A 14219-nucleotide genomic window follows, 5' to 3' on the forward strand; every position below is an offset into this window, starting at 1 on the left:
ACTGGTAACTTAACTTCTTTTTAATTGCTTTAATTTTGTTATTCTCCTCAACTTTTTGTTTTTCTTGTCTTTTATTCTAGTATTCCTGTATTTTCTTCAATTGGTTAGGTTAAGGTAATTAATTCTTTGATTAAAGTAGAATTAGGTGGTTTAAAACAATGGGCAATCACTTAAGAACCTTACTAAGGTGAAATATTGGACTTAAAAGCAAATTATTTTGAATCCTAAGTTAGTGCCGCAACTGGGCACTCAGTATAGACCGTAGTGGTTTTTGTGCGGTCCGCAATGCTCTTGTGCGGTCCGCAATAACATTTTGTGCGGACTGCATTGCTGAAAGTCCTGAAGCCTGATCTTCGAGGACCGCGGCCGCATTGCATTTAGTGCGGTCCGCGGTGCCTCAATGTGGACCGCATTGCCTTTTTGTACGGTCCGCAGAGCAATTGTTCAGAGAGTGGGTAGTCTGAACCCCACCTTTGTGCAGATCGCATTGGCCTCTGTGCGGCCGCACACCATTTTTTGCGGTCCGTACTGTGTGATTTCTGCAACTGTCTGCAACTTTTATTCTTCTGCAACTGTGAACTTAATTGAATCTACTGATACTAACAGAGCATACCTGAACTTGTTTGCAGACAATGGTGAAACAAAGGGGAAGGGCTCTAAACAACCAGGTAAAGGAGAATCCTCCCGGGGAGGGAAACAAAAATGGTAAGATTGACTGTTCAAGCCCAGTAATACATTAAAAACATGAGGAAGGTGATTAAAGCTACTGATAGGGCCATTGACATGTTTGGGAGTGAGTATGAGCCCTCCAGGGAGATATCTTCAAACTCAATCCCAGAGTACAACCCTAACTGGCTGGAGAGAAATAGACTAAGAGACACTCCTCCCACTTCCCCCGCTGCCCAAGCATCAGTAAATGTATCTTCTGGGTCGTCTGAGGGCTCAACTGAAGGTGGTGGGGATGAATACTCCACCTCTCCCACAGCTTCATTATCCGGAGAGGGTGCAGTAGGAGACGATGAGGAGGTAGGAAGAGAAGGACAAGTAGGAGAAGGTGGTGAACCTCAGGTTGGTGGGGTTGCGAGAACTAGGAAACCGGAAGTGTGGCGAGACCGATTTGTCAGTGATGTAGCTTATCACAAGTTTAGGGAATGGTGGTCGGTGAGGAAATTAATCCCGGAGAGGAGCTTTGTGGATAGGGACTTACTGCCTCACAACCCCAATGTGAGGAGGCAGTTTAGAAAGAGAGTTAACTGGGAGTACTTTTTAGGTGAATGTATAGATGCCAATGAGCACTTGGTCAATGAATTCCGCACCAACGTTTCCCACATCAAAAAGGGCACAAAAGTGACCAAGGTGCGAAATCTGAAGGTGATGTTTGATGGGAAAACAATAAATGACTACCTTGGCTTTGATGAGGAGGAGGATGCACTATTTATGGCGAAGATGGAAATGGGCGAGGAGGTCCACCCCTGGTTGGCACAGTATTTGGCAATCCCAGGTACCACCCCCGATTGGTTGAATGCATGCATCAAGATTCTGAGAAGAAGTTTGAACTTCGAGGCAAAGGGGTGGGAAACTTTTGTGTGTAGAAGACTGGACCCCACTACTCATGACAACTCCCTCCCTCTTCACCAGGCTGTTTTGGTGGCTTCAATCATGGCGGGGTACCCGATCAATGTGGGAAATGTAATGTCTAGGGTAATCACACTTGTAGGCAATGAGCATGACAGAAACTACCCTTTCCCCAGCTTCTTGACTATGTACTTCAGAGACCTCAAAGTTGAAAAGAGGCCATTTGATATCAAGGTCAAAACGAGGGCCCCATTCTCTTGGTACAACATGTAGGAGGATGACAACCCAAAGAGCAAGAACTTTAAGGGAACAGCTACTGCTCCAACTGCCCAGTCTGAAGAGCCAGTTGTGGTAGTGGCTCCTGCTCAGCCTGCCTCCACCTCTACAGACATTCCTCTTGGCCCATCCACTTCAGCTGACCCAGAGATACCCTCTTCCCGAGCTTATTTAGTGACTGCACATCGACTGAGCTAGGCTCTTCTCAGTTTCAACAACTGGATGCAGACAACGTCATCCAAGTTGTCTATCCTCACTACTACAGTTGAGGCTCAGTCGGCACCTCCGCCTCCACAGGTCCCACAGTCCATAGAGGATGCCCTCAAAGAGATTCTACCCAACCAAAAGAAAATCTTCGACACTCAGAAGGTGCTCACATATGTAGTTGATTCACACAGCAAGGCTCTCAAGGAGCTTGCTAAGGAGCACAAGAAGTTGAGGAAGACGCGGGCTTCCAAGGAGTCCGTAAAGACGCTGAGGGTTGATGTTGACAGGATGAAGGCAGATCATCTGCCTTTGGACTTATTGCTATAGGACCCAGTACCATCAGCTCGTCCCTATCCCGAGCAGTCCCAGAGGCCTCCCAAGAGGAAGAGGATGATTCCCAGAGCGGATGATGTAGTCATCCAGTTGGCAGACCTACTGGAGGCCTCCTCTAGTCAGTCACAAGATGCACCTCAGGAGCTTGTCTAGGATGCAATAAATGATCAGATCTTACTCTAAGCTTGTGCGACAATATTCTGTTGTCCAACTCTTTGTTGAATTTAAACCCAAGGTATGTGAATGTACCATTTGCTTTAAATAACTTTTCATTAGTCCAACGTTCAAGAAGAGTCTGCATATACTCTAATAGTTCTACTATCGGCAGCTCTCTTGCATCTTTTGTTACAGCATTCAACGACTCAGCAATATTTGATGTCATAGTCCAAGTTCTATTTACCGTAGCATGTACTCGAGACCATCTATGATAGCCAATATCGTATAAGTATGCTTTAACACGCGGGTCAATCTCTTTAATCTTTGACATCCTTTCATTAAATTCATCAAGCGTGTATGATCGTGCCACGGCAAAGTACAATTCGCTTAACTTTAGATTACCCTTCTTGAACTTTGCCCTTATATTTGTCCAAATATACCACATGCAAGAATAATGTGGCATGCCGGGATAAACAATAGATGTTGCCTTCAAGATACTCTCATTCCGATCCAAAACAACACACATATTTGGTCTTTCACCATATGCATGTTTTAATTGCTCAAAAAATCACTTCCATGATGCATCTTTTTCTGAATCAACAATAGCATATGCCAATGGTAATATGGTACCTACATTATGTGGTAAAAAGCAATTAATTGGTTGCATGAAAAATGCAGAGGAAGACATATACATACAAACTACAACTTTTCAACAATATATCTACAATAAATCTAGAAGTACTCCAAAAAACAGACAAGCTATAATATTTCTACAATAAAACTATAATATCTAATGCATCCATTGTACTAGCTGTAAGCATTATTCCCCTGTATGCTGACTTTAAGAAGGTCCCATCAACTACTACAACTGGCCTACAATATTCCCAACCACTGATTGATGTACAAATCGCAACAAATGCATACAAGAAGCAGTCATCATCCGTCTTCTTCAATTTAACTACAGGCCTCGAATAAGTCTTCTCCAGAATATACAAATAACTAGGCAATTTGCTGTAGGATTCAGCAGGATGACCTCTCAAAAAGTCCAAAGCATTTTCCTTTGCTCTCCAAGCTTGTATGTATGTTAAGTTCACGCCGTGTTCAGACAACATATCAGTTTGTATGTCTTTTGGTGTGTAAATTGTCTTAGGATCAGCATATTTTGGAATAACCATGCTACCAACTACCATGGCAGTAGGTTTGCGTTGTATGAATGTACTATCCATCAAAGAGTATGTGTGCAAGTTGTTGAATTTTCTAACCCTGAATATTGCAAAATCATTTATGCTAGTTGCCTTGAAGTGCCATGTACAATTTTCACCAACACATTGTGATGACCCGGTCAGTCCTCCCATGAGTTATCACTCCGTTTTCCCTACTTTTGCTTCTTTATACTTTGTTTATCCGTATTATGTTGTATCGGGTTGGCCGGATCGAATCCGGAATGATTTTGGTAAGGTTTGAGACACTTACTCTCTTTTGAGGAAGCTTAAGTTGGAAAAGTCAATCGGATGTTGACTTATGTGTTAGAGGGCTCGAATATGAGTTCCGATGGTTCGGATAGCTTCGGGAGGTGATTTGGGACTTTGGAGCGCAATCAGAATGAATTTTGGAGGTTCAAAGTAGATTTAGGCTTGAATTGACGAAGTTGATATTTTGGCGATTTCTGGTTGGTAGGAGAGATTTTGATATAGGGGTTGGAATGGAATTTCGAGAGTTGCAGTAGCTCCGTTGTGTCATTTGGGATGTGTGTACAAAATTTTAGGTCATTCAGACGTGGTTTGGTTGGGTTTTTTATCAAAGCGGAATTTATAAGATTTTGGAAACTTAGGTTTGAATCTGATGTATTTTGGTTGATTTGATGTTGTTTGAGGTGTTTTGAAGATTGGTACAAGTTTGAATAAGGTTTGGGATATGTTGGTGCCTTTGATTGAGGTCCTGAGGGCCTCGGGTGAGTTTCGGAGGGTTGAACAGATCAGTTTAAGTTGAAGAAAATTGCAGCTTTTAGTTTCAGCTGTTGCAGGTATTTTACTCTTCGCATTCACGAGTGGACCATCGTGTTCGTGAAGGGTCAGTTGAGGAAGGTGGAATTTAAGCCTTCGCATTCATGAGGAAGGCTATGTGTTCGCGTAGAAGAAATTGGTCAGCTGGGTTTGAAGTTGAGTTGTTCATCGCGTTCGCGAGAGAGGGAGTGTGTTCGCAAAGAGTAAGTCTGAGGAACCATTGCATTCGCGATGGGCATGTTGCGTTCTCGTAAGAGGATTTTTGGTCAAATTCATTTTGTGCTTCGCGAATGCAAGGCGTTGACAGCATTCACGAAGAAGGATCTAAAGCCTGGGCAGAATGTTTAAATACTCATCTTGTCCGCAATTTTGGGGTTTTTTCTTCCATTGTTGGTCGTTGATAGAAGCCTACCCTGCACTACTATTGAGTAGCGAGAGAGGGTCGAAGCAGCTTTTACCCGATTTAGGTTCAGGATCGATTTTCACAGAGAGATAGATGTTGGAGTCGGGTATCTATCTAATTTAGAGTTGGGTATGTGTTCCAAATTACACTTCTAAACATTTTTGGGTTTTTGTTTTACTTCTACTTTTACCAAACTACAATGGTAAATTAAACTAGAATAAGCTAAGAGTAAAATGTTGTGGGTTGTTCAAATGGTTTAAAAGGTACTAGAGTAGTGACTTTCGCCTAGGTGGTCAATTGACAGATACTTGAGTCTAAGGCATGATAGACATATTTGGGGAGTAAGATATAACCGTTGCACGATTTTACCCACTCTATACCTCTCGGTGGTTCAAGTGATTTTGCCCGAATTGACTTTCTCAAGACCAATTGGGTATGCAAATTTGCACAAACAATCAAGGTTCAAGTCGGGTATTACTCTCTCGAGGTTTAACCCTTTAATTGGGGCTATCAATCTCTTGAGTACGCCCAATTCCTTGTTGGACCAATTTCAGAGACTCAAGTTCTCTTTCTCAAGAAGAGATCAAGTCAACTAAACACAAACTAGCGCTTGCTACTACTAATTCAGCAATTAAACATGAAATTAGCCCAAATATCAAACACCCATAGTCAATCTAGCCCTAAAACACAAGACCCATCAATTACTCACACTAGGGTTGAGCCAGAACCCTAGCTTATAGGTTTAGCTACTCATAATTAAAGAAGAAAAGCAAGAAATAGATGAAGAACAACTCATATTAATTAATTACTAAGATAAACAAGAAGATTCAATGTTGAAATGTAGATAAAATTGACCAAATTATTTCAAACCCACGAGCGCAGCTCCTAACTAAAACTATTTGATAACCTAAAAATGGGGGAAAAAACTATTTATACTAAGTTGAAAAATCTGGACAAAAATACCCCTGAGGGGCTAGTGCGGACCGCACAAAATCACGTGCGGCCGCACTAAAGCTCTTGACATAAAAATCCATATCTCTGAACTCAGGCAATGCGGATCACACAGAATGGAGTGAGACCGCAGAGGCTTCTAGTGCAGTCCGCATGAAATGGAGCGCGGACCGCATTGGCTTGAAACTCGAAACTAGCAACTCTCTGATCCTTCTTACTGGAGACCGCACTAAATCGAGTGTGGCCACATTGATCCCAGTGCTAGTGCGGCCACATTGCCCTTTTTTCCGGAATATCATACTCTCTGAACCTCACTTGTGCGGACCGCACAGAATGGTGTGCGGCCGCACTGGCCTTGTTTTGTCTGAGCTATGTCTTGTCTTGATACTTGTGCAAGTTTCACTCCTTTTGAGCTGATCTTTGACATCTTGTCACCTTGTTGATCAAACCTGCAATCAAGCACAACTTGTGAGCCTTTGGGACTATTTTGTATACATTTCTAATCAAAACATAAGCAAGAAGGAGTATAAAATGTAGCAAAATCCCTAGTTATCAACTCCCCCAAACTTAAGCTTTTGCTTATTCTCAAGCAAACAAAATAAGACTCACCCCTCAAGTGAAAATCCCAGAAAATGCAGATGTCCTAAAGTAACCTCATCTAGTATCAATTGGGACTAACAATTTCCTTCAATACAAATAAATCATTAACAACATTTACTCTTTGAAACACTATGGATTAAGTGCGACACAAAAGCATCAAGAGTTGACTCAACACATCAAAGAACTCTTTCTATTACTTTGGTCATTGTGGAACCCAAACTCATACATCCTCAACTCTCCTTAAGCAAACCTCACCTTTAGAATAGTGGCACTCAGAACGAGATTAATGGAAAATCACTCATCTCTCTCAAGGAAAAGTCACAAGTCTGACTCTAAGTACCATATGCTTGCCCCTTATGTGAGTCACCACTAATGTAAGTTTCATTCAACTCAAGATCATATAGGGCTTTTATGGAGACATGGTGAAGGCTTTTGGTTTAGGGTAGGTAATGTTTGGTCTAAGTAGGTTCCATATTCCCTTAAGCACTTCTTTTGTTTCATTTTGGCTCAAATTCATTTGACTTTTTGAGTCTTTTCACTTCTTTCTAAGGGGATAGAGAGACACACTGTCACTCTTTCTTATACATTTCAAATCTTTTCTCCTTTCTCAACTTTCCACACCTTTCATTCTTTGCTTTTCTTGAATCCCTTTTTATTCAATTCTACTTTGAGCATTCTTTTTGTCTTTTTGCTTTTCTTTCTTTTTCATTGCCTTTCTTTTTCTTCATTTTGTACCTTTTTACCACTTTTTTGCCATCCTCGTCTCTCCCCCCAAACTTATACTTTTGCCATGTGCTAAAGGAAAGATCAGGTGCCAAGAGGGGGTATCTTTTAGAACGGGTAAAGGCTTGTATCATGGTTCGTTGAAGAAAAGAAGGTCTAAGGCTCAAAAGGGTTGACTAGGGATCTTATTATTGGTAGGTTATGGAAGTGGTCAAGCTATAATTTGGATCAAGGAGAGCCTATAATCATGTCTCAAGTCAAAATTCACTTAGGATTCGCCTCAACAAACATTCAGGGCAAGTTCTAGACCAATGGCTCGGGACTTGGACTTGCAATGCAATTTCTCACCACACAAGCTATGGGATTGCTAAAGACAAAGAGTCGGGGGCCCACAATGACCTTAGATAAGATTTGAGGATATAATGGTCCCGAAAAACTACTTGATGATTATCGGTCAACACAAGAGTCTCAAAGTCACGACTTTCACCATCCTAAACACAACAATTTGTTTTTACCATAAGATCAAAGACAAATGTGCTAGGCCCAAGTGAAGCTTTGCTTGAGGCACCCTTAACCACTAACTACTAAAAACAAAAAGAAAAACGGACTCAAACCCTTAAGAAGGTTGTCACGCCATCCATCATTGGGAAGAGTCACCCGGTTCACACCAACTTGTTACGCCATCCATCATTGGGAAGAGCCACCCGGTTCACACCAAATCCACCTTTGGAAAGAACCGTGGCATTAAGAAAACCAAAGGCTTATTGCAAACTTTCAAAACAAGAAGCTATGAATATAAATAAGAAGCTAAGAACGAAAAATTGCGGAAAGTAAAATGAATATATACAAGAGGGGATTTGTCGAATATACAATAGAAGGGATAAATATGTACAATGTAACATAACTTTATATACAAACCCAAAGTAAAATAAAAGTATGCAAAATGTAACAAAATGTTAAAATTATATACAAACCAAAGATGAAAATTAAAGAAAGCCTAAAAACTATCAAATATGTACAATAATCCAAATCCATAAAAGTAGGGCCTACCCCCTCAAATGAAAGCTGGCATTGTCCCCAATGCCAACTAAACTAAATATGCACCAAAAAGAAAAAGGGAAAAGGATATAGAGATCCCTATGGCCCGTCTTCTTGGATGGGCTCCTGAGTGGTCCCTGGGTCCTCACTGTGCTCGGGAACCTCAGACTGGTTCCCTATGGCCTGTTGCTTTACTGCTGGGACCTGGGCCTATATTGTTTGTCTTGAAAACAAGAGATGTAGTTTTGGGCAATTTCAGCTTGATGAATTTCCTTGTCCACATGCTTTGGCTGCTTTAAGACACAGGGATGAGTCTTTTGAACAATATTGTTCTTCTTATTACACAAGGGAGAACCTCTTGCGTACTTATGAAATACCAGTAAATCCCCAACCTGATGAAACCAAATGGAATGTGCCACAACATATAACTGAAGAAGTTGTAAATCCTCCTTCAGGTGGGAAAACACAGCCAGGAAGACCTCAAAAAACAAAGATACAAAACATATGATGAAGTAAATTCAAAGAAGTACAAGGTTTCATGTGGCAACTGTGGAGTAGAAGGGCATAACAAAAGATCTTGCAAGAATGCTCCCAAAAAGAAATAAAATTTTATGTAGTAAACTGAATTTTCCATAAAAATTGTTGATGAGTTAAGGAGAATTATATTTGATGTGTAATTGTTGAGGCATCTTCGACTCTTAATGTAGTTAGTTTGAAATTGTTTTGTTTAATTAGTATTTTGTATTGATTTAATACTTTCATAGCTTGATTGGTTTGTGAATGATTTGTATATATGTAGTACACTGTTGTTTTATTATCTCCAGCGCCCATCGATAGTTGTTCTTGTCCTTCTACAAGTTATCTATAAAAAAACTACAAAATAATTACATAATCTGGAGTTGACAGAGTAACTACATAATAATTAAGTTGAAAAGGAGTTAACCAGTAACAATAATTAGATCAAGTACTGTTTACTTTCAACAAGTGAATATTAAAATAACAGAATGTTTCACCATTGATTGAACTAGTATACTAGATAAAATAAGAAAAACAAAGGGCAAAATAATTGTAGCACAAATATGCTACAATTAAACTTCAACAATCTTGTTCATAAACTTGTCTACTATTTTTCTACAAATCTAGTTGCAACTACACAATTTAACTACAAGTTCCATACAAAAAATTGCAACTAATTCTTCTTCCTCAAGACTTGTGTTTTTTCGTTCACAACTGGTGCGCCTTTTTTCCTTTCTAATCTGCCAGTCACCTTACTTTCACTAATTACACCATTCTCTTGTTTCTTCCTAGCGTAGTCCCACAGTAGCACGCCATAGCATCTACGATGTTGATCAATATCAAAAAGGTCATCCGCAGGAACTGCTAGGTATCCAATGCTGACATACTCTGCAAAGGCAGCAACATATACACCATAGTCGCTGCAAAAATAAAAAAGTGTCAATATTTAGCAAACAATGAACAAAAAAATGTTAAATAAATAGAAAGAAATAAGATTTTTCATACAGTGATCCTTCTTTTTGCTGTGGTATCTCTCCGACTATCCATTGAATGTCTATAGGGTCGGTAACAGATTTTTCAATGTATGCCTTTGTGTTCTTGAAGTTGATGTCTGAACGCTTGCCATAAAAACCGGTGCATGACAAGTAAAGGGGGATCATAACATAAAACTTGGTGACTACAGATTCAACAATAGAGTGATTATGTGAAGAGACCATAGAATCATACACATAAAGAACCCTATCAGCAATGTAAAAAACAACCAACACCCAGTGCAATTTTTCTACAATGTTGACGGGCATGATCACATAATCAACTTGATCCCATGCAATATTTGCGAGTAATCTGTACCCCAATATGTATTCTGCTACGACGTCCTGGGGTTTGACAACAACAAACTTCTTTTCTTGAGGAGAATTGATTAACTTATTATAAATTTGTTCAATTCTAGTCTTGAACATACAATCAGTGGTGGTAAACCTTATCTTGTTGTGGGGTCCATACTTTCCTCTTTTCCTCAAGTAGTACATTATAACATCAATGTGCTGCAACAAAAACAGATTGCATTTAATTTATTACTTTTGGTAATTATCTATAAAAAATCTACAAAATAACTGCAATCACGTTTTGTTTTAAATCGGTATTATAAATTATCTACAGAATATCCACATAAAAACTACAATTTTATTTATTTTAATCATTATTACAAAGTTTCTACAATATATATACAAACTAAGTACAATTCCATTTGATATTAGGTATTAATACAAAATATCTACAAAACATCTACAATATACCTACAATTCAGTTTGATGTTAAGCATTTATACAGAATATCTCCAATATATCTACACAATAACTACATATACTGGAGATGGCACTATAACAGTGTTATAGTTACAAATAAAGAAACAATTCAACAAAATAACTACATATTTTGAGTATGAGTTTACCGTGTGATTGAGGACTTGGTCGGGGTGTGCTATATTATATAACCACTCCTTCTTATCAAGCTTTTCCACTCCAAGATCAAACCATGGCTTAATTTGGTTATCCTTTATAGAATATAGAGCCTTCCTCCTATTTAAACAAATAGAAATTAAAATAAATTTGTTGAATAAAGTAGATATCTAAAAGATGAATACTGGAATCAAAGGATCAAATTGTGAAAACAAACCTCTTTAAAGCTTTGTCGGTACCAAAGTATAACCACTTGCTGAATTCTTCCAACAACTCAGGATTAGCATCTTGACCAATAACAGTAGTAAATGGGTGCTTCAGATGAAAAATTAGAGGTCCAACCGAAGTGCTGCCACCAGAACTGTATAAAAGGAGAAATGGTGATCGGGCATGCTTTCCAGGCTGCCTTGTTCTACCTTGATGCACAGGTGTTGTTTCATCTTGGTTAGGCTCGTCGAACTTAACCAACTGGGAGAAGTTATCTGGCAGCTCAAAATCATCAAGTGTAACCTCCTTCTTCTCACCTCTGGAATCGTCCGAATCACCTACATTTACATACTCGGCTTCTTCACCTACATTCGCATCTTCCTCATTCTTCTATTCTCCTTGAATTGTTATTGTGACTCCGTGAATTGGAGATTGTGCGTGCATATATTCCCTCACTGTTACATTTAGTATATCTAGCTTAATAGAATAGTAAAAAAATTGAAACAGAAAGCAAAAATTTCTGAATACAATTTCATGCCTGCATTTTTTTCATCAACTGCACCTTCAAAATGGGAATATAAGTCAACACGTGCTAGAAGATTCTCATTATTTTTCATGTCATTAACATGCCATGTTTTTTCATTAAAGTATTTGAATTATAATGAATAGTAGTTGCTTGACATTTTTAGGAGATATGTAGGTATATTATAGAGATCTACATAAATCTGTAGATCTGTGTAAATATACTGTATTTAATTGTATGTATATTGTAGATATGTTGTAAATATATTCTAAATAATTTGAAGATATTTTGAAGATATGTTGTATGTATGATGTAGATAACTTGTAGTTAATTTGTAGATAAAATGTATGTATTTTTGTATATACCTGTTTTGTTGCTGCTGGCATGCAATGGTTCTCCACTAGTGCACTGAAATTATTGATTGTTCTTTTCTTTTGGGTGGTAAGCATTTTTTGTAGAACTCCCAGCAAATTAAAAGTTTTATATTAGTTAGGATATCTATTTTATGAATAACAATATAACTTAGAGGTGACAGAAATAGTTTTGTTAAATGAATAAACTGATAAATATTACCTTGGCATCAATGTTATCATTTCGACTGTTTATCACCTGCAAAACAGACTTGATAGAGTCATTTAGTAGCGCTCGAAGGCTACCTAGTTCTTCAAAGACATCTTTCCTGAAAGATGCAAGATCTGAATCAACCTACATATTAAAAATATAGAGAGTTAGCTTCAAAATATGGCTTTAACATACATTAAAAAACAGATGCAATTTTATGTATACATGTTACCTTCTCAAGACCTTCTTTTAATTTTCTAATTTGTTTAAGAATAAACTTCTTGTCCTCTTTTCCAATTGACTCTTTGGGTTCCAATGGAGGAGCATCAACTTTCGGATCCTCAGAAATGTGTTCAACTTTTTCAAGTATGTACTCAACTTTATCAGGCAAAGACATCATAGAAAGTTCTTCAGTTGCTTCAGTTATGTTGGTGAACTGAATGCAAAAAAAATAAATTAGCTTGACTAAACAGAATGTGTATACAAATTGTAGATAATTTGTATTAAATTGTATATTCATAAATAAAAACCATTTACCTTAATCCATTCAGGTTTGATCATTCTATCTTCAATTGCAGCTAACCATATCTTGTCCTTACTAGTTGACCAGTTAAGTATGCGAGGGATTGAATTAGCAACTCTTATAGCTATATCAGTGTTGACGGTAGAGAAACACTCATATAACCATACTTGCATAGCTAGTGCGAATCCTCGACTGAATGAACAAAAGGATTGAGCCTATGCCTAACTGATTCAATCAACTTTCTGTAAGACTCAATACCCCATGGGTATGTCGCATATTGTCTGGAGTCCACCAAATAAAACCTAAAATGGTCTACCAACCCAACATTGTCTTTGTCTGAAGGACAGATGAAGAATTCTATGAGATATAGAATATATAACTTGACTGCGTCCTCATCATTCACCCAGCTTTTGTTGGTTACAATCTGTTTTAGGTATGACTTCTCCACTTTTTCCTTGTTTGGAAAATAACTCCTCATTATCTTACTGTCATAATCCGGAGTGTAACCAAAGTCTGTCACTTGGGTAAAACATCTAAGACCAGTTATTAACGCAAACTCTCTCAAGCCAAAATTCAATCTCTGACCCTTTAACTCAGTTGAAAAATAGGAAGAACCAGATGCATTCAATCCATACTTCATTAGAAGATGAATAGCTTGGTTTTGCATACATATTTTGGGAATTGACAGCAAATAACCAAAACATGTCTTCTTGAAAAGCTGTAAACCATTTGGAGACAATAACTCTTTAATTTAGCTAGGAAAACTGGGGTCGGATAATGTCTGAAACTTAAGGACCCCATAATCAACATTATGAGGTGCAAAAAATGTCGATTATCCAGAAAAATAATTAATGTCTTATTAATACACTGCTCTAATCTAAAATACACCATATTGTCGCGCCCCTTTTTTCCCTCTTTGCATCGAAAAATCAGGTTTATGAAATTTTGGGTATAGGACAACTCATTCCTTATGGGAACTGGATTTTGCATTTGAAGAGTCGCCGCCTAATGATTTAAGGTGCATTAGGACACCTATAGGATTCATTTCTAAGTTTGTTTGATAACTAGAGATAAGGTAAGGACTTGAAATTATCCTAAGGGGAAGGTGTTAGGCACCCCTCAGGATCCACTAGTGTAGTTCTCGGCCAGAGAGTTTTGTGAATTTTGTACAATTAGCATATAGACAAGTACATGCTCAAATAGTAGGGGATTTAGGTTTAAACACATAAGAGTTTGAAAGAACAATTATTAAAAGGTGAATTTTGAAAAGAAGTCACAGTTCTACAAATACTTGAGAATATAAAAAGGAAAGGAGGGGAGGGGTCCTAGGTTTATTTATAATATGGATCACATCAATGCAATACCCAGTATGATACTCCTCAGAAAAGGGGATACACGTGGTATTAGCGCACCGGTCATCATATCTATATCTACCCTTCCCACCCTGTTAAGGTATTAAAGCGCGGATTGGTCTCGACCTCTATTGCATGCTATTACCTGTCTCATTCCTATCAGTCCCGGAGGAATTTAGGACTGTTATTCCTATAAAAGGGAAGATTTTAGGCTGACTCTTAGGTTTTTTAAAGGTAAAAAGACTAAGACGACATTCAAAACACGTAGGACTGCATACTAGGGGAAACATGTAAGCAACTAAGAGGCTCATATA

General features: G+C 38.4%; 2 protein-coding genes across 2 annotated transcripts; both read right to left on the reverse strand.

Annotated features, from left to right (window-relative positions):
• Positions 1–3115: 3115 nt before the first annotated feature.
• LOC138870998 (uncharacterized) lies at positions 3116–3737 on the reverse strand. The gene is made up of 2 exons (XM_070148844.1): positions 3356–3737; positions 3116–3177 (listed from the first exon to the last, which is right to left on the reverse strand). Exons 1-2 carry the CDS (start codon positions 3735–3737, stop codon positions 3116–3118), a joined length of 444 nt encoding a protein of 147 aa, XP_070004945.1.
• A 5717-nt stretch (positions 3738–9454) lies between these two features.
• Positions 9455–13220, reverse strand: LOC138870999 (uncharacterized). The gene is made up of 8 exons (XM_070148845.1): positions 12874–13220; positions 12568–12745; positions 12263–12466; positions 12043–12174; positions 10957–11336; positions 10733–10859; positions 9787–10325; positions 9455–9701 (listed from the first exon to the last, which is right to left on the reverse strand). Exons 1-8 carry the CDS (start codon positions 13218–13220, stop codon positions 9455–9457), a joined length of 2154 nt encoding a protein of 717 aa, XP_070004946.1.
• Positions 13221–14219: the final 999 nt, after the last annotated feature.

The sequence above is a fragment of the Nicotiana sylvestris genome, chromosome 6 (genome assembly GCF_000393655.2).
Source record: "Nicotiana sylvestris chromosome 6, ASM39365v2, whole genome shotgun sequence".
NCBI classification, from domain to species: Eukaryota; Viridiplantae; Streptophyta; class Magnoliopsida; order Solanales; family Solanaceae; genus Nicotiana; species Nicotiana sylvestris.

Bases quoted from the DNA above. Each gene is read 5' to 3' on its own strand.
- LOC138870999 (XM_070148845.1), bottom strand. From the start codon at position 13,220: ATGCAAAACCAAGCTATTCATCTTCTAATGAAGTATGGATTGAATGCA. The intron at 11,337-12,042 runs GTAATATTTATC...CAAGGAGAATAG, and splicing joins ATGATAACATTGATGCCAAG to AAGAATGAGGAAGATGCGAA. The intron at 10,860-10,956 runs GTTTGTTTTCAC...TTGTTTAAATAG, and splicing joins ACCGACAAAGCTTTAAAGAG to GAGGAAGGCTCTATATTCTA.
- LOC138870998 (XM_070148844.1), bottom strand. From the start codon at position 3,737: ATGGTAGTTGGTAGCATGGTTATTCCAAAATATGCTGATCCTAAGACA. The intron at 3,178-3,355 runs GTACAATGGATG...CACATAATGTAG, and splicing joins GGGAATAATGCTTACAGCTA to GTACCATATTACCATTGGCA.